At 37.7% G+C, this 18,822-nt stretch overlaps 1 protein-coding gene across 3 annotated transcripts in view; it reads right to left on the minus strand.

Annotated features, from left to right (window-relative positions):
- Hmcn1 (hemicentin 1) overlaps nt 1–18,822 on the minus strand; it is a 390,873-nt gene that overhangs the window by 24,870 nt on the left and 347,181 nt on the right. For all 3 annotated transcript variants that reach the window (XM_046462680.2, XM_046462681.2, XM_058585111.1), the window contains 12 exons: nt 18,569–18,650; nt 15,229–15,498; nt 14,510–14,680; nt 14,205–14,375; nt 8,776–8,946; nt 8,404–8,574; nt 7,786–7,956; nt 7,456–7,626; nt 5,270–5,419; nt 3,783–3,920; nt 2,944–3,065; nt 2,368–2,605 (listed from right to left, as the gene is read on the minus strand). In XM_046462680.2, coding sequence (XP_046318636.1) covers nt 2,368–2,605; nt 2,944–3,065; nt 3,783–3,920; nt 5,270–5,419; nt 7,456–7,626; nt 7,786–7,956; nt 8,404–8,574; nt 8,776–8,946; nt 14,205–14,375; nt 14,510–14,680; nt 15,229–15,498; nt 18,569–18,650 — 2,026 coding nt within the window. The remainder of the gene's footprint in view (nt 1–2,367; nt 2,606–2,943; nt 3,066–3,782; nt 3,921–5,269; nt 5,420–7,455; nt 7,627–7,785; nt 7,957–8,403; nt 8,575–8,775; nt 8,947–14,204; nt 14,376–14,509; nt 14,681–15,228; nt 15,499–18,568; nt 18,651–18,822) is intronic.

Consider the following 18,822-nt stretch of genomic DNA (forward strand, 5'->3'; position numbering starts at 1 on the left):
ACTGCTTTCTTTTAAACCTCACAATTCCCCTAGGGTCACGGTGCCCAATTTTCAGATGAAGAATTTGAGACTGAAGTCATATAAATTGCCTAAGATGAAAGAGCTAATAATGTACTGGAGCTAGACTTAGATGAATGTTCGACTTTACACCACTGAATCAGGTGGTGATTATAATTTATGTTCCACTCATTTGTGTATTCACACATTCTTTAATCCAACTAGTATGCTGTGTTGGGGATATAATTACAGAAAATAACATATCGTATAAACCTAGTAAGTTATTACCAGATAGTAACTTTAGATTTTTGGTCTCAATTGGGACAGACCATCTTTCATGTGGTGGCATTTGGGAAGTTTTCTTTTATGAGATACTTCGGTTGTCATGACAATAAAAGGATATTAAAATTCTGACTAGGAAGACCCTCAGCTGATTTTACAATACTGAAATGTGTGGGATAGTATGGCAAGATTGTTAGGAAAATGAGAAGGCTGTAATTGTCTAAGCTTTGAACATGTGTACCATATACTAAACATTTTTTCATGTGATTTAAATATTTAACGTATTTTCCAGGAACGCAATTGTCACAGAAATTGATGTCTGATTATACTTTGTTTCATTAAAAATGTTACTGAGTTGCTTAAGGCCATCTCTATAATCCCCTGAAAAAACTCTCAATCACAGTAGGATTGTACATATATAGGTTCAGGCATATGACTACTACTTTGTCCAAAGATTCATATTAAAATATATACTAACTATGGATTATTTTCCTCTTGTTTCTTTTTATATTATTGTTAAATATGTTGTCTTGAATTACATTAGTTTATATTATAAAAATGTATAATAGTAAAAACTTCAAAAGGTATAGAATAAAATTCTCTATAATCTGGTCACTTTGAAACAAACCACAGAATGCCTACAAATGTAGTTTTTCTTTTCAGTCATTTTAATAAATACATATTTAAATTACATTAGGAGCTTGGAGTGTGCCTTAGTAGCAAATCTCTTGCATGGGTCCCATCCCCAATACAACAAAATATTTAAAAAAATAAAAATTAGAGAGATTTATAATTGCTTAGCTTTACTAATAAAAAATAGTTCCCTTAGTTCCACTCCTTATAAAAATTGGTAAGAAAGAGATATGATAATCTGTTTTCAGCCAGTATGAAGGTTTTCTTATAATCGCTCACCTGTAGGCAGTCTAGGTCTGGATCATACCGTTCCCTGCTTTTCAATTATTAAGTCACAAATTTACTCCATGTTGCCCTCAACAAAAAGTTGCTAAACAAATGATTTAAATGTTTCTTAAAAATTATTTCAAATGATTATTAAGGAAGTTATCCTACATCTGTGCCATAACTTGCATATTTATAGTCTACTTCCAGAATGTTTATTGATTATTTTTCTATTACAAATAATAACAGATGGAACTTCCTAAGCATTCACCTTTGACAATTTTTGTAATTTTTTCTTAGCACAGAATCCTAGAATGAGTTTTCTGATTAACTCACCAAGAATGCAAGCTCGCCCCCTGGTGGTCACTCAAAAACAAATTGCAGGTGCACAATTCTTGAAATTCAAAGGAACATTGTCAGCAAGGAATGGCTTACATTTGGGGGTAATTCAGAGACTCATATTATCCAAGCGGCCTTAAAATGCCCAGACCACCCAATGAGACCCTTAAAGATACACAAAGGCCTCCATTCAGTCCCAGCTGGCATAAATTCTTTTATAACCAACATCTTTGCCAAGTTACATTTTTGTATTTATATGGTATACTGAAAATAGTAGAAAAGCAGTTAGATTAGAAACTCTGGCATAACTGAAAAAATATAACCCTCCATTTCAGTGGCTCTTCTCTTGTCCAAATGGCCTATACCCAAGAGTAAAATGAGGTATCAGTGCTGCTGTGGGTTGTGGGGCCATAGGTGTTAGTGGCCACGCTACTCACAAATCTGATTATCTGAAAAAATGTGAACTCATATTTTCCAATGATTATGATCTCAAAACTTAACGAAGCAGTTCTGATAGATGAAGAAGAAAATGGTCATGGGGACAACTGCTAAAAGCAAGAGTAACTTGTAAAGATGAATCTTGCTTTTTCTGTTATTTAGGTTTTTTTTTCCTTGCACTGTTATTTAAAATCTACTTGGCTGTGTTTTAGGAAAGCCAGCCCAAAGCAAAGCACACACAAGGTCAATATGAATGCTTTTAAGTGTATTCACGAAGCCTTGGTGCAAAGCTAAAGTTACGCAAACATTTCATGTCTATAACTTAACTGCACACAAACATCTCCTGGCCTCAAGACATCGATGTTATTAGGACTAGGTGACATGGAGATATGGACTTTCTTTTAATCAAATTACCTTTGGAAATTGAAGCCTGAATCTTGAAACCCAATGTCTCTTCTAAATGGTTATAGTCAGATTCCACAGAGGATGCATGAAGCGTTTCTACCAAGAAAGGCATTCTTCCCTGTGCTTGATCGTAGAAAACGGTGTGGTTCCACATATAGGGGACACTGATGCCATCGAGGGTGAAGAGCCGTGTTGAGTAGGCATAGAGCTGCCCAGGGCCTGTCTGAATGTAATCCTCTGTGTAATCCTAAGGAGAATGATTTGAATTTGAAGATCAATATGGCTCACAATATATTTTTTTCTTTAATGGATGCTGCACACAAATTTTTATGCAACAATTAACTATTATCTTTGCCTGAAGAAAATTAAACAAATGGCTTAAACCAACATCGCAGGCATCTTGATAAGCAGGGTAATAAAAACTGAATTTCTAAGGCTTGCCCATGATTTTAAACAATCATTTATAACCTCAGTGGTTTACACATTTACTCTCCAAAGTGAGTAAGGGAAGGACACAAGTTCTCTGCTCTTTCTATAGATATCAACCAAGACTCTAACAAACAGTGGAGAAAATTTATCGTTTACCTTCACGCTGACTTCTGCAGGTGACTGAAGTTGCAGGACATAGCCACTCACCACGATGTCCAGAAGCAAAGCACCATCAGAATCCAAGCCCCGGGCAATATGAGTCATCCGCAAGATTTCTCCTGGGAATTACAATGCATCCATTCTTACAGCAGAACACATATAGCTTGTGTAAGCACAGAGCAGATTTACCTAGCAGAACAGTTCAGCTATGTTGCTGGGGTTCAAACTTGAATCAACAAAGAGAACTTGGCATTCAGCTTCCCAATTAAAAAGTCAGATTTCCTGAATGGAGTTTCTCCTAAAAATTTCTATGTGGCAAAAATATGCTTCCCATAATCATTATGCTATAATTCTCCACTTAAAGCTCATGGGCAATAGCAAAGCACTTGTGTGAGATGGGCTGGCAGCTTCACCAGGCTGAAAGGGAAAGACAAGTCTGGTGTAGGGCTTCTTTCCAGTGCTTCAGAGTAGCAAGATGGTATCTTAATAAGCAGATGGCCACGGAAAGACCCACTTGTCTTTTGGGATGATTAAATGCTGATTAAAGAGAGACCATCCTCCACCCTTCCCTCTTAAAGGTCATTGTTACTGAGGCTGACCAACCTTGGAGAAGCTGTATAAAAATTACAATACTGTTTGAGAACCCCTCACCTCTTTTAGATCTCATGCTAATATTTATTCACACAAAAATACAAAATTGCATTTATATTATTTATGATGAGATTGCATCAAAAACTTCTTAACGACTCTGTGGAAACATGCGTTTTTCTAAACCACCAATCTTTATGGCCATCATTTTTTATAGTAATGGATTATTGAGTTCAGTTGACACTAACCAGTTGCAAATTCCACTTGGGTTTCTCTTTTGAAGACTGCGTTGGTGAGGGTAAAGCCATTGACTGCTTCTCCAATTTCCTTTGCTGTTGTCCAATAAATGGGATTTAGAATAGAAACTATCTTTCTCATTGCTGGACCTAAAGAAAAAAGATAAAGCAAAATATTTACTGTTAATTATTATTTTCATAGTAGGTTATTCACAAGGATGAATACTAAACAAGGCTGAGTAACAAAAAACATGTCCAGTACCTCACCATTGGAATAGGGTTTTAAGAGCCCTCTATTATGCTACTGATTTAGTGGTAGCAAAATCTAGAAATTATATAAATATCTTAGTTTTAATTTCATTTCTCTGATTGCTAGAGATGATGAGCATTTTTTTGTATATTTGTTGGTTGATTGTATATCCTCTTCTGAGAAGTATCTGTTCAGATCCTTGGCCCATTTATTGATTGGATTATCATTATTTTTTTTTTTGGTGCTTGTTGAGCTCTTTGTATACCCTAGAGATTAGCGCTCTATCTGATGTGTGAGGGGTAAAAATTTGTTCCCAGGATGTAGGCTCCCTATTCACCTCACAGATTCTTTTGCCGAGAAAAAACATTTTAGTTTGAATCCATCCCATTTGTTGATTCCTGGTTTTAATTCTTGTGCTATAGGTGTCTGATTATACCATGTCACTCCAGTAATAATGGCAGCCATTATGAAGACAAACAACAAGTACTGGCGAGGATTCGGGGAAAAAGGTACACTTATACACTGCTGGTGGGACTGCAAATTGGTGCAGCCAATTTGGAAAGCTGTATGGAGGAGATTCCTTGGAAAGCTAGGAATGGAATCACCATTTGACCCAGCTATTCCTCTTCTCAGTCTATATCCAAAGGACCTAAAAACAGCATACTTCAGGGTCACAGCCACATCAATGTTTAGCTATTGTGAATTCTGCTACTATATACTGTGGAGCCAACTTAGAAGTCCTTCAGTGGATGAATGGATAAAAAAATGTGGCATTTATACACAATGGAATATGACTCAGCACTAAAAAATAATAAGATCATGGCATTTGCAGGGAAATGGATGGCATTTATGCTAAGTGAAGTTAGCCAATCCCCCCAAAAAAACCAAATGTCCTCTCTGATATAAGGGGGGTGACTCAAAATGGGGTGGGAAGATTACCTCTAGATAGGGAAGAGGGGTGGGTGGGAGGGAGAAGGGGAATAGCAAGGATGGTGGAAGGAGATCCTCATTGTCGTACAAAATACATGTATGAAGATGTGAATTTGGTGTCAACATATCTTGTATAGAGAGATAATGATAAATTGTGGTATAAAAGTGTATTAGGAATTGTAATGCAAAAAATAATGAGAGCTCATGTAAAAATAAAAAAAATTTACAAAACCAGTTAAGAGAAAAAATGTGGATAAAGCAATGGCAAATAAAAAAAAAACTATAAATAAACTGATAAAGAAGTATATGAAAGACTTACCAAGACTACGGGGCACATTGGTAATTTTGGCTTGTATTATTCTAGTATTAGATTTGGGGCTGTCAGTTATTGTGGCATTAAGGAAAGCAATTCCAAATTCAACATCATTAATAGTTCCAATAACACTTCCTCTGGCTCGCTGGGGCCCACCTAATGGGGGAATTAAAAACATTCCTGGATTAAAGAAGCAATTTCACAAACATGACATGGGAGGAAAGAAAGCCAATGCTCAGAGATGCTACAAATTTTCTCTCAAACATCAAAGAGGTCATATGATATCTGAACTCAAAAGTGGAATGAATAAGCTTTAAAACATTCTACTTGGGCTGGGATTGTGGCTCAGTGGCAGAGTGCTTGCCTCACATGTGTGAGGCCCTGAGTTCAATCCTCAACACAAAAATGCATAAAGTATATTAAAAAATTCCTTTTTTCATGTAACACCCATTGTCCCCCATTAATCTAGGGCCTTTTCAATCTATGTACATCACAGTATTATTTCCGAAGCCAAAGAAAATCAACACCCAGTCCAACAAGCAAAATAAAGTGTGTTTGCTAATGATGACAATCAGAGTTTACTAAGCAGGTCATGCACAAAAATAACATAATACACGTTAACTCTTTTCATCCTTTCTACATCCTCTAAGGTAGGTTTAAATAGCTACAGTTTGCAGATTCTGGAAAAAAAATGTTCAGAGACATGGAGTAACTTTCCCATTATTACAAAGCTGTAAAACAAGGATTCAAAGACATGATCTACCTGGCCTTAAAACCTGTTGTTGTTTTTCATGTCTTCTTTCTGTTGTTCAATAAAATTATTGATCACTAGAACAAAATAGATGATTAATGGCTACTTTTTAGGTGAATCCTATGCTTTGACAAGACAGGAAACATTGGAGAAAAACTGGTAGTGAAGTTCATAAATACTCATTATATGATGTCTATTACCTGAATACATTTTAAAGCCACCACTAGGTATTTTAGATACTGTTATCTCAGTAAAATGCTGTTCAACTCCACTTTCAGAAAAACAATCAAATTAGGCATTTGATTCTTAGTGACAGAAAACATTTCTTTTTGTTGATTCAGTCTTCACATTCAGAAATTCATCAGTTTGTTCAACAAGTATTGAAGGCAAAAATGTAGTAAAGAAAGAAAAAAGGGTGCTTGCTTCCATAGAGCTTATGTATGAAAAGGGGAGATGGATGTACATTGGAATTCCATAAGTAAATGTGAAGTGGAAATGTACTGTGTTCATGGTATCTACGACTCTGGGAGGTCTGAGAAGGAAGAAAAATTCTTCCTTAGTGGAGATCTAAAGAAAATGTAGATCTTAACCAGGACAGGAGAAGGACATGTGTGACCCTTTGAGAGGGTGGGGTGGGGACTGCTATATCTGAGAAACCAAAAGAGGCAAAGGGGTCCATGCTTCAGGCTAATGCAAGAGGGTAAGGAGAGGGGCCAGTTAGAACCTGGTAGGCCAACTTGGATCTTATCCGCAGTCCTATCCAACAGGAAGGACAGGGAAGTAGGTGGCACATGTGCCTAGTTCTCTAGTCCCACCGAGAAATTTGAGTCCCTACACTCAACAGTTGTCTTCTAGTTCTTACCCCCTAGATGGGTCCATAGAACTTCTGCTGGACTCTGTAGCCCCGACTGTGCACCAGTCCAGATTTCCCTGTTGCCTGAGCCATAAAATACTTCACCCAAAACCAGACTGTTGTCATGTCTCAGGAGCCTCCAAATCCATCTGATATGCAGAGCAGCTGACTGGTGGACACTCGTTCTCTTAGCTTGCCCAGGTCCTACCAATCTTTTCACGAGAACCACGCTCACTCTGCCTATAAATCACTCTGCCAACTGGGCTTTCTTGATTTTTCAGGGACCTTTTATTTCTAAAGCAAACTTAAGAGAACTTTCTTTACTCTCCTTCACCATTGACTTGTCAAGCTCAGGACTGTCATTTGGCCTGTGCAAACTGTAGCCTTTTATAACGAAGCCTGGAAGGCAGCAGTCAGAAGCTAAAACCCAACCACAAGCACTTCTAGGGGGAAGCACACTGTTTTTCTACTTATTCATTTCAGGATTGGCTCTGTTTTGTAAACTGGGGGGCTCAGAGTGGCACCTGTTTCTGATTTTCACAAAATGTGCTGCCAGTGGCCCCACCCAAATCCAACCTAGTTACTTACCTGGACATGCTTGTGTATTGCATCTGGACACCTGAGTAGCATCTCCTGGACAGGAACGGCCACCTTTAGATGGCAGTGGACTGTCACACAGCCGGTTCCGAGTCTTTTTACCTCCTCCACAAGAGGCAGAACAGTGGCTCCAGCTCTGCCAGTTTCCCCAATTTCCATCCACTGGGAGCAAGAACAGAATGGTTAACGGTAACAAATGGGCTTTAAAATCTACACGTGAGGTTTCTCCCCATTCAACATTTACTTTAATGATGGGGCTGCAACAATGAGCACTAAACAAAATGCTTCCCTCCTTCCACTGTCAGGAGTGGAGAAGCTCACCAGGACACATGTCCGTGCTGCATCTCTGGATCTGTGTGTCTGGCCCCATACACGCTCTTCCTCCGTTGGAGGGACGCGGGTTATCGCAGGTGCGGAACCGCCTCGTCTGCCCTCCATTACACGTCCGGCTGCACGTTCCCCAGCCACTCCAAGGACTCCAGTTACCATGGGCTACAACATGGAATAATGTGACATAAAAACAGAGCTCTAAAAATGAGAAGTGTTAAACAATGACATTCATCCACAACATGTGAAAAAATCTCTAAGAAACACAAACGCATAAATCTATGAATAGGCAACTTCCAAAGGCAGACGGTGTGGCTGTTGCTTTGACTAGAAATGGGGTATATCCTCCAGTGATTTTGCAATTCCATTTAATATCTATTTACTGTATGTTGTACTTAAAATATCCCAGGAACTAGAAAGGCAGAAATGAGACAGGGTCTTGCTCTTGTTGTGCTCAGGCTGTAATATTCAGGGAACTGTAACCACACAACATCCTGACATCCTAAACCAATGGCAGAAGGACCAAGTGACACGTATTATAATTCAAAGGGATTCAGGTCATCATGAAGCTTTAAGAAAGTATAATGTTGACTCACTGTTTCCAACACTCACTTGGACAAGGGTCACTATTGCAAAAATCACTCTGGATATCACTCCCTTCACATTTGCTTCCTCCGTACTGGGGGACAGGGTCAGAGCAGTCCCTTGTTCTCTGTCTGGCACCTCCTCCACAGGACACGGTACAGGCACTCCAGCTGGACCAACTTGTCCACTTGCCATCGACTGCATCGAGAGAAAAACACAAGAGTTTGGTTCCCACCAAAACAGGATAGGGCTAAAAAGGAGATGAGGTTAAACCCTGGGCATGTGAGGTTGAGGGATGCCCTTGTGGGCACAGTCTAAAGGGAATAGATTATCACTGGCACATGACCTAGAGAAGATGATGTTAGTTAACTGAAGGTATGAACAGTGTATTTCTCTTACTTGGACAGTGTCTTTCATTGCAAACTTGCATCTGGGTTTCTGCTCCATTGCAGTAGGATCCACCAAACGATGGTGGTGGGTCATTACAAAGCCTCATTCTTGTCTGGGTACCTTTTCCACAGCTTTCGCTGCATGCACTCCACGGCTGCCAAGCACTCCATACTCCATGAACTACAAAAACCCCAAGAGACAGAGTTTCAAGTTGTGGAACCATGTTTGTTAACAACAACAAAACAAAAACACAAACAGGCGCTGGGGTTGTGGCTCAGCGTAGAGTGCTCGCCTAACACATGTGAGGCACTGGGTTTGAACCTCAGCACCACATAAAAATAAAATAAAGGTACTGTGTCCACCTACAACTAAAAAAATATTTTAAAAATTTAGAGAAACCCAAGAAAACTATACAAATAAGTAGATTCAGGAATGAACTGATTAGCTCATAATCTAAAATAATGGAAACTGAACCAAAGGAAACATTACAGATGATATTATTTTCTCCTTCTGCTTAGATTTTCAGAGGAATTTGTATCTAAAGAAATTCAGAAGGCCTACCTGATGCCAAAATAAATGCTTAAAATTATCCAAATGGGGATATTTTATTAAATTTAATCACACTACCATATATAACACAACCCGAGTGTTTAAACTCTAGCTAAGTATTTGTCTACTCTTGGTGCTCTAGGGAAAAATAGAATGAGGTAGAAATTTAGAAACAATGTGTGTAACAGATCTAGATGTGGTTCTAGATACTATGAGTATTTCAGCAGTGATAATCTGGACCTCCAGACTGTGACACCACATCTTTAAGCCCGATACAGCTCCATACCTACACATGTACTGGGAGCATTCACTGTGTAGTGTGAACTGTTGGAACTCTTTGAAAATTTTTCTCCATTACATAATGTTCATGAATTAAAAGTTATGAATAACACACTCACCTGCTTCCTAACAACAGAAACAAAATCTGACCAGTAGTTTCCAAGAAGTAATATTAAGGCTTTCCTTTTGGTAACTAACATATTACAGCATCTGACCACAAGGACGGGAGCAACTGTGTTTCCTACCAGGCGCACAGGCTGAGAATCAGCACTATGGCTTCTTGTAGGGAGAAGTCAGCATCAGGTCATGTTTTTGATTAAGAAACTTTCTAGATATGGGGGTGTTTTCTTTGGTCATTCATTTAACCAAGATGTGAACCAGAACAGGGTCATTAGGTCTGCATCTAAATAACCTCTGAACACAACCTATGAGACAACAAAATAATAAAGTGAAAATGAAGTAATGAGATCATTATTTATCTGCTTTGTTTTAGAAAAAATTTTAAAATGTATCTTTTATAACTGATTTTTTTTAAAAAAAACTACTTTTTTGTCTTATTTATTTTTATGTGGTGCTGAGGATCGAACCCAGTGTCTCACATGTGTTCGGCAAGCACTCTGCCATTGAGCCACAACCCCAGCCCTAATTAACTGATTTTTTGATTAGTTGACTATTTATGCTTTGTAGACCCATGCAAACATAGTCACAGAATTCTATTTTAGTCAAGATTTTGCACTAAGAAAGTACTGACAGAATATAAAAGGAAAGAAGGAAAGTCTTTAAATAGGTGCAGATGTTATTTGAAATTATTTCTGTATTAAGTCAGATTGTAGATGCTCATAACAGTTACATGTCCACTATAATTTAAAAAATTCTACAGTTCTAATTATTGTACCATATTCTATTTTCAAAGCTGTTGGTTAATCAAAGCTCAAACCTCTGACAATATAAAACCATAGATGGACTTCTTTATTGGATTATAGATGAATGACATTTATCACTTAGTATCTGTTGGGTTATAACTAGATGTTTTCACATGAGGACCTTCATGTCCTTTATTTTTTATTTTTATAAAGCACAGGAAGCCCTAACCAGAACTGACCTTCATGACACAAAATGTGGTAGGGTTGAAATGTTTCTTTTATAGGAATGGAATGATTAAAAAAAAAAAACCATCAAAGGCATGAAAGATCATGATATCTGGATGATATTGAAAAAAGAAAAACAATGAACCAATAAGATACAACTACAGAGGAAGTACTATATGAGAAAAATGCAAAATATAATAACTGAACTTGTTGCTCCATTTGGTTGTAATTCTGATTATGGAAGATCAGTTGAGCCCAGAGCTGGGAACAAGGACTGTGGGGGAGACATCCAGGGTCTGAGGATCTGCTCTGCTCTTTCTGGCTGTACAACTGCACACAAGTGACTTGGCCTCAGTGTGCCTAGTTCCATCATCTGCAATATGTGGACTATAAAAGAGCTTACCTTATTAGGGGCGGGGTGAGAAATGATGAGTTTATAGAGGAAAAGTGATTGGAAAGTATAGGACATACAGTAAGAATTGTGTGAGTTATAAGCTATTTTGATTGTCGCTCGAAGCTCTTCATACTTTTCATGAAGACACTTGAAAAATGCTCATTCTTTAATAAATCTGTAACTATATGCATATATATCTCATCACTATATATATATATATATATATATATATATATATTTATATATAAAATGCAATCATTTGCAAATGGTGAAGTCTGCCCACTTCAAATGATATCAATTTTTTTCTTGGAGAGAGGAATGCCAACTTAAAAATATTGTACTCTTAACTGGGAGAAAAACATACAAGTCTGAAATATCTACTTGCACCAGAAAGAAAGAAAGTACTCCAAGAATCATGGGGACATCTCAAAAGAACACTCAACCTAGTCTGAAGAGGTTTGCCTCCACTAAAAGAACCCAGGATATTTTGAGCCACCACGATAAACAATGGTAATAATGATGATAAACCATTAAATGATAACCTGAGTATCACTACTGAATTATACAAGTCCCTACTGATATAATCAAGAAATAAAGAGATAACAAGGACAAAGTTATTTACAATGCAGAATCAATAACAGATGCAGAAGACATGATGGAGTTAGAAAATTGCTATTTGAAGAGATCATAGAAATGATGATTCAAATAAGAATCATAAATGAATGCTAAAACTGGTGGTGAAATCATGTATATATGATCTCAAAGTTCCCTAAAGTGTACTTTTTAGTTATAAAGGTAAAAGTAGTGACTATATAGCAGCAGGCACCACCTTGAACAAGGAGCAAAGCCAGTCAGGGTGAAATGACATCATATGCTTTCTGAAAGGAGGACACAAAACCACTTCTATGGTGTCCTTACCAAAATGTAGTCATGAGGAATTATCAGACAAATCCAAGTTACAACTGTTCTATAAAATGATGAGCCTAACCCCTGGTATGGTGGTGCATACCTGCAATCCCAGCTACTCAGGAGGCTGAAGTAGGAGGATGGTAGATCCGACATCACTCTGAGCAACTTGGGCAATTTAAAATTTTATTTCAAAAAGGGCTAGGTATATAGCTCAGTGATAGAGCCATTGCCTAGCACGCATGAGGTCCTGGGTTCAATCCCTAGTACTGCATCATCGTCCTCCTCATCATCGTCATGATTGGCTTGTACACTTCAAAATTATCAAGGTCATGAAACACAATGAGAGATAGGAATTGTTCCAGTTAAAAAAGACTAAAGAGACAAGACAAATATGTAAGTGTGATCCTGGATTGGATCTTAGAGTAGAAACAAGAAGAAAAGAGTGATGAGGAATTTGCTGAAACAACTGGCAATATTAGAATGTGTACTATGGCTTGGATAATGGGAAGAGATAATGATATTAAATAATATTCTTGCATCTGTGTTACATTTACCAATTTTGATAACTTCACTAAGCCTACGAAAGAGAACAGGGTTATTTTAGGAAAACACATAATCGGTGAATCTGGGTAAGAGTAACATAGTAGTTCTTTATGCTATTGTTTCAGCTCCTTTACAGTTTGACATTGTTGAAAATAAATTCACACTAAAAGCAAACCTCTTATGCTCTTAAGATTTTTACACGCCCCCCCCCAAAAAAAATGAGAAGACAGTCTTAGGCTATCTGTGCATTGGTGAGAAGGGGAAGCTATTCAATCCCAAGAGAAAAAGCTGACCTGTATTTTAGCATATTTACAAATATAATTTAGTTTTTCATTATATAGTTATGGCCGAAAAACAGTACAAAAATTTCTCTAATCAGGTATTTCTGGCCCTTTTTACTTTATAACATAATGGTATATTTCGTGTTTTTTGCAACCTTAACAAATTACTTAACGTTACTTTTTGAATCTTTCCTTATTGTCAAAAAAAAAAAAAAAAATAGAATGCAGTACCCAACATGCTGGATACCTGTCTCCTTTGGATTAGTCCATATCCCTTTTGACCATCCCAGCTACGGAGTATTTCTCCACTGTGATCCCTCACTTCAACTCCTTGAGTTTGTTCATGATACTTTCAATATTTGAATGATACTGTCTGTCTATAGTTCTAATTCTAGCAATTAGAACAGTACCTGAACACAGAGCAGGTGCTCAGTAAATACATATTGACTAGATGAATGAAAGAATGAACAGCCTCCCCTGTATTCCATGTGATTTCTCTCTGGCAGCCAGACAAGGTGGAGGATGCTAGGTGGAGGGCCACGTCACCAAGCTGCTTATCAGAATATCCTTCTGAACTCAGTTGAGTTCATACATGAGCATGTGACGAAACCAGTCACAAACAGGTTTCTTCCTCTGAGGCTGATATGAATTCTGAGAGACTGAGGAACTCTTTCTCTGAGACTTTAGATCCAACTCTATGAGCCAATAGCTGCCAACAGTTTTTTTTTTTTTCCCACCCATGGAAAGAGTATTTTGAAGAATAAAGCCAAAGAGAGGAAAGCAGAGAGGAGAGATGGAAAACACACTAATAAAACCATTAGCTAACTCCTTGCATTCAATCATCCCTGAAAGAAGAGTTTTCTCCTGAAGTTAGTTTGATTTCTGTCACTTCAATCAGAAAGAGCCCTGAAATACCAAGTCAATAACAACCTGCACAGAAAGTACCTAGCATGGGCCTATCATGTTCCGGGTATTAGTGAATGGGGGTTACTAGAATTTCATCCCTCACCAATGGTGTGTTTCTAAGGAAGGCTTTGGCCTCTCTAGGCTCACTATTCTCACCTCAAATGGATGCTTGGAATAGATGCTACCCAAAGTCCTCATCGGCTCTAAAGTTTTATGACTTTGTAAATATTTAAGTTTTCTCTACATGATTAAAAAGTACACCACAGTGAAGAGCCTTTTTCACATTCCATTAAATCAGATATTTTACTTAACATTGATTAATGTCCTTCACAAGTTTATCCATGAACCAGAACCAAGAACAGAGAGCATAAAATTTGTTCTCAAAGGCGAAGGTCATAATATCTTTGCACAAAAAGGAGACTGTAATGCTTTTCTAGAAATTCAAATGTAAGAGTTTGGGTTATCCTAATATTACTGATGGATTATTACCTGGGCAAGGCTTAATGTTGCACATAATTATTTCCATAGCATTCCCCTCACATGGACGCCCACCGTGCTGAGCTGATGGGTTATTGCAAGTCCTGGTCCTCGTTCGGTTGCCACGTCCACAGTTCTTTGTGCATTCTTCCCAGAGACTCCATTCTGACCAGTGACCATCCACTGCACAAAGGTGAACCATTATGCCATGAGTTACATTTCAATTAAAATGCTTATTATACTGAGGTAGTCTACAGGCAGAGAATGGAAGTCGTATCTATTAAGCACATGCCTATCAACTGAAGGCAGAACTGTACCTGGACATGGCCTATTTTGACAATTTCGCATTTCTGAATCTGATCCTTGGCACGACTTCCCACCATTGGCTGGAAGGGGGTTGTTGCAGAGTCGACTCCTCTTCTGAATGCCTTTTCCACAGGTGACGCTGCAGAATCTCCAGGCAGACCATGGGGAAAATCCACCATGAACTGTAAGCAAAACATTGAACTTTGTCTCAGCGTTTTTACATCCAGAATTGTAAATCAGACTTCAATTAAGTTGTATACTGGGTGCTGATCTGAATCTATGATTGTTGAAGAATGGCTTATGGAAGCTTTCCTTTAAGGTAAAGCTAATATCTAGAAGTGAGAGAAGAACTTCAGTTCATTAGCATTCTCTCTCAGGTCTGAGCTGCTGGAAGTTAGAGACCATGATGTTTATATACTGTTTACTTTTTACACAAAAGGTAATGTATCATTCTAAAATATACAATCAATATTGACTTCTGAGAATCTATTTGACTAAGTTTTGAATAAAAAATTTAGTTTGGGATTTTTTTGAATCGTTCACTTGGCATTTTGAAATAATATGTATAGTTTTATTCTCTTCAGTCTTAAACTGTAATGTGATTTTTGTTCTATGCCCATCTAGAAATGTCTTACCATTAAAGAGATTCAGATTAAGATGCATGATAATTTTTATGATTTGAGTTGCTGCAGGTACTGTTTAAAATGAATATCCCTCTGGTCATACTCACCCTGGACTATGATAGGCACTCTGACAAGCACAGAACCCATTAAGTTACGAGCAACACATTCATATTCAGAAGTATCTTCTTTCTGAGCGGCTGCAATATGTAATGAGTTGTTGGGTAACACACTAATTCGATCATCCCAGGGGATGGTGTGCCCTTGTCTGGACCATGTAACAGTTGGATGAGGTTCTCCAGTTGCCTGACAATCCAATGTGACTTTGCCACCAGCATTAATAATTGTTTCCACTGGTTCAAGAGTAATAACAGGAGGACCTGTGTAAAGTACATACTGTTAACATTTCATCATAGACAACATGGTAACATTATTATGAAAAAAATTAGGTTGATTCATTGATAAAACACTGTTGCTTCCCAAGCCTAAGGTTGCAGGTTTAACTGACCAAAAAAAAAATAGGAGTTTGAGAATTTTTGATTAAGTGTCAAGAATTTAAAATCCTCAAGTGGGTTAGCCTAGAGCATGGACTCTTCAGTGATGCTTTCTAATTCAACTTTTGCTGTGATCCCTCACTACTCTGTGAGTCTCTGTCCTTAAAATTTGTGCCTACTTTAGAAGATTGCTGTTAGAGTCAATTAAGATGACTAAGCATAAATTTTAAACAGAGTAAGCACACAATAATCATAGTTACTATTGCTGTTGTTGTCTATGCCTTACATGAATATTCATGTCTTTCCTTCAGTTGTTTTTCAGGTAGAGTACTTATTAACTCAATCTTCATCACTGGTCATTGTTCATTTGTTCAATAAATGTGTGTGAATGGAGAGCTTACTATTTTCTAGGCATTGTGCTAGGTGCTGAGAATACAGAGTTAATTATTATTTCTAGCTCAAGGAGCTAATATCCCACTAATAAGACAGATAAGTAATTAATTATTTACCAGTGTTATAGTATACTATAGAATATATGCTAATATTGGAGCATAAACCACAGTAACAATATGTCAAACCAAAGCTTTCCACTGGACATGGAAAGGAAAAGGAAGAAATGTTGAAAATTCAGAATTGATGACTCTCGGGTATTGATTTGGACAACAGGGTGTCTGTTTAGACAATTCATAGAATACAGAAATGTGTTGGGGGCAGTTAGGGGTAAATGATGACTAGATCCATCCAGGACTGTTGAGGTCGAGATGTCTGTGAGACATTCATCTAGAGATGCCAGGTGGATATTCACATCTAAACCTCAGAATAGAGATGTGGGAAAGGATTATAGATTTGTGAGTCTCTCATGAGTAGTTTCAGAAGAGTGTCTAGCATGATTAAAAAGAGGGCCAAACAAAGAAACCATTGCAACTCAGCGAGACCCTGTCTCTAAATAAAATACAAAATAGGGCTGGGGATGTGACTCAGTGGTTAGTGCCCCTGAGTTCAATCCCTGGTGTGGGGGGAAGCCCAATTATGTGGGAGAGGAAGACACAACATGAAGATAGATTTAGACAATCAGGAGACTAGAAAGGATGATCCACCTGGAGAATAGTAGCATACAAGGTTTCAGACCGTGGTTAAGACCAAAGTCATCTTTTAGGTTGAGAAGTGTTAACTGTAATGAACAGAACATAATAACAAAACAGAAGTACAATGTATTTTGATATGATATTAATATGCTGAAAAGGGATAACTAACATGTGTTTTATAAAAATAATTCCCTCACATGAAGTTGGACTCTCAGTCATGTGTCCTATAGTGCATTATATGTACACATGCCCCACATCATTCCAGTCATGTGCCCTTAACGGATGATTACGTTAACCTCACTCTACAAACTTTCAGGACCAATAATTTTATTTCCCTTCTAGTATTGAGATTATATTATGACTTTGAGCCACTGCTATTGAATAATGTAAATACCTCAAATTTGTCACTCAACACTAAGTGACTACAAAATGACTAAATAAGTTCATCTGTTCATATTATTATAGCTAAAGAAAGTACCAAACAAAACTCAGCATCCTCATTTAGATACCATATTTGAACATTTCTGATTGCTCCATAAAGCAATCAATTGACATAGAAATAAAATTCAACATGTACATCTTTCAAGGTTACAATAATTCCATCATTCACATAATTATCAATCATATACGAGCATTTTATCCAAATGAACACATTGCTTCTGGTGGTTCAATCTTAATTTGAGCTGAATTGTATTTGTGGCTTTGTGATATGCTCCACTTGTTTCCAGTCAGTACAGAGATGAGCTGATCTAACTCAGCCTTACTGGGTCAGTAGAGCACCCACCTAGCGGGGACTAATGGTGTCGTACCCTATTTATATTCACCCCACAAAGAGCAAAGAGCCAAGGGAAGCCAGGGGAATGACATTTATATGGAAAATGTGGCCTATTATATTCTTGTCTTGGTGACTCCTAATTTACATCAGCATATTAACATTGCTGGAAAGATGTACAGAAAAGAAACCTGGTATGCCTAAGCAAGGCAGGGCACACAGTAGTGTTCTTTATGTATTTAATAAATAAATAGACTCTTAAAAAGCCATTTTTCCCCCTCAGGCTAATTTGACCATGGAATGCTATCCAATAACACACCATGAGATTATCATTTGACATATATGTCCTTTAGTTAAACATTGCCTTCGATATCTGTTAAATACCTATGATGGATTTAAGTCTTACAGAACTAGTTTGGCCAATAGCTGTTACGAAATACTAGTCTAGAGAATCTCTCACAAGTGAATGAAGACAATATAAATTCAATCTGTTAAATACTGAGTCTATCTACAAAATAAGTTGGTTTGCTTAAATTCCCAGTCCAATGATTTTGTCTTCAGGTCTGCTCTCGGTATGGTTCTGTAGACTGTGCAGTGGGCCCCTGGAAACTTTCATGGTTTTCTAATGAAATCTCCATTTTTTGATTGCTTTCACTACAGGGCTCCATGAAGAGCACGGGGATTCCACCCAGAGCACAGTTATTTCATGGAAGATGATGGCAACCCAGCTGGAGCACTTCTGAGCTCATTTACGTTGGTCTCTAGTTTTAAGAAATATTTTTAAAAGTGCTATCTTTGTAAGCATGCCGTAAGAACTGTGGTGAACCACAGGAAGGGTACTCCACTGAATCTGTTGTAAAAAAGGCTGTGCCACCAGTCAGTGCATTTTATACTGTGTATGTTAGGTAAAATAAGAACAGCATCTGGGCAAAAGTAGATCAGTTTATGTTCAATGACAATAGCAGGATCGTCAGGAGAAATCTAAGGTAGGCACACTGAGCTAGACCAAATGGACTTGCTGTAAAATTAAAGAAAAGGAACACTCTTCATTAGGCAACCTTTCTTTGAGTATGAATTAGGGTTTAATTAAGCAGCTTACTTTGCAGAGTCAGACTCATGCTGCGCTCTACCACCCCAGCTTCATTGGTAGCTACACATGTATAGTCACCAGCATCTTCATTCTATGGAAATAAGCAGTATTTTCATAAAAAATGTGAGCCTACAGAAAAGCGCAAGTCACTCTTTTCACCACAATGCTAGTTTATTTGAAATTTCATTTTTGATAAAACATTTGAATGGAAATAGAAACATCTACATATTTTTAAACTCACAAATAGGCCTAAACAGAGAGGG

The sequence above is a fragment of the Marmota monax genome, unplaced genomic scaffold (genome assembly GCF_021218885.2).
Source record: "Marmota monax isolate L192 unplaced genomic scaffold, Marmota_monax_Labrador192_F-V1.1 WCK01_AAM20220418_F8-fsc00250, whole genome shotgun sequence".
Classification (NCBI taxonomy): Eukaryota; Metazoa; Chordata; class Mammalia; order Rodentia; family Sciuridae; genus Marmota; species Marmota monax.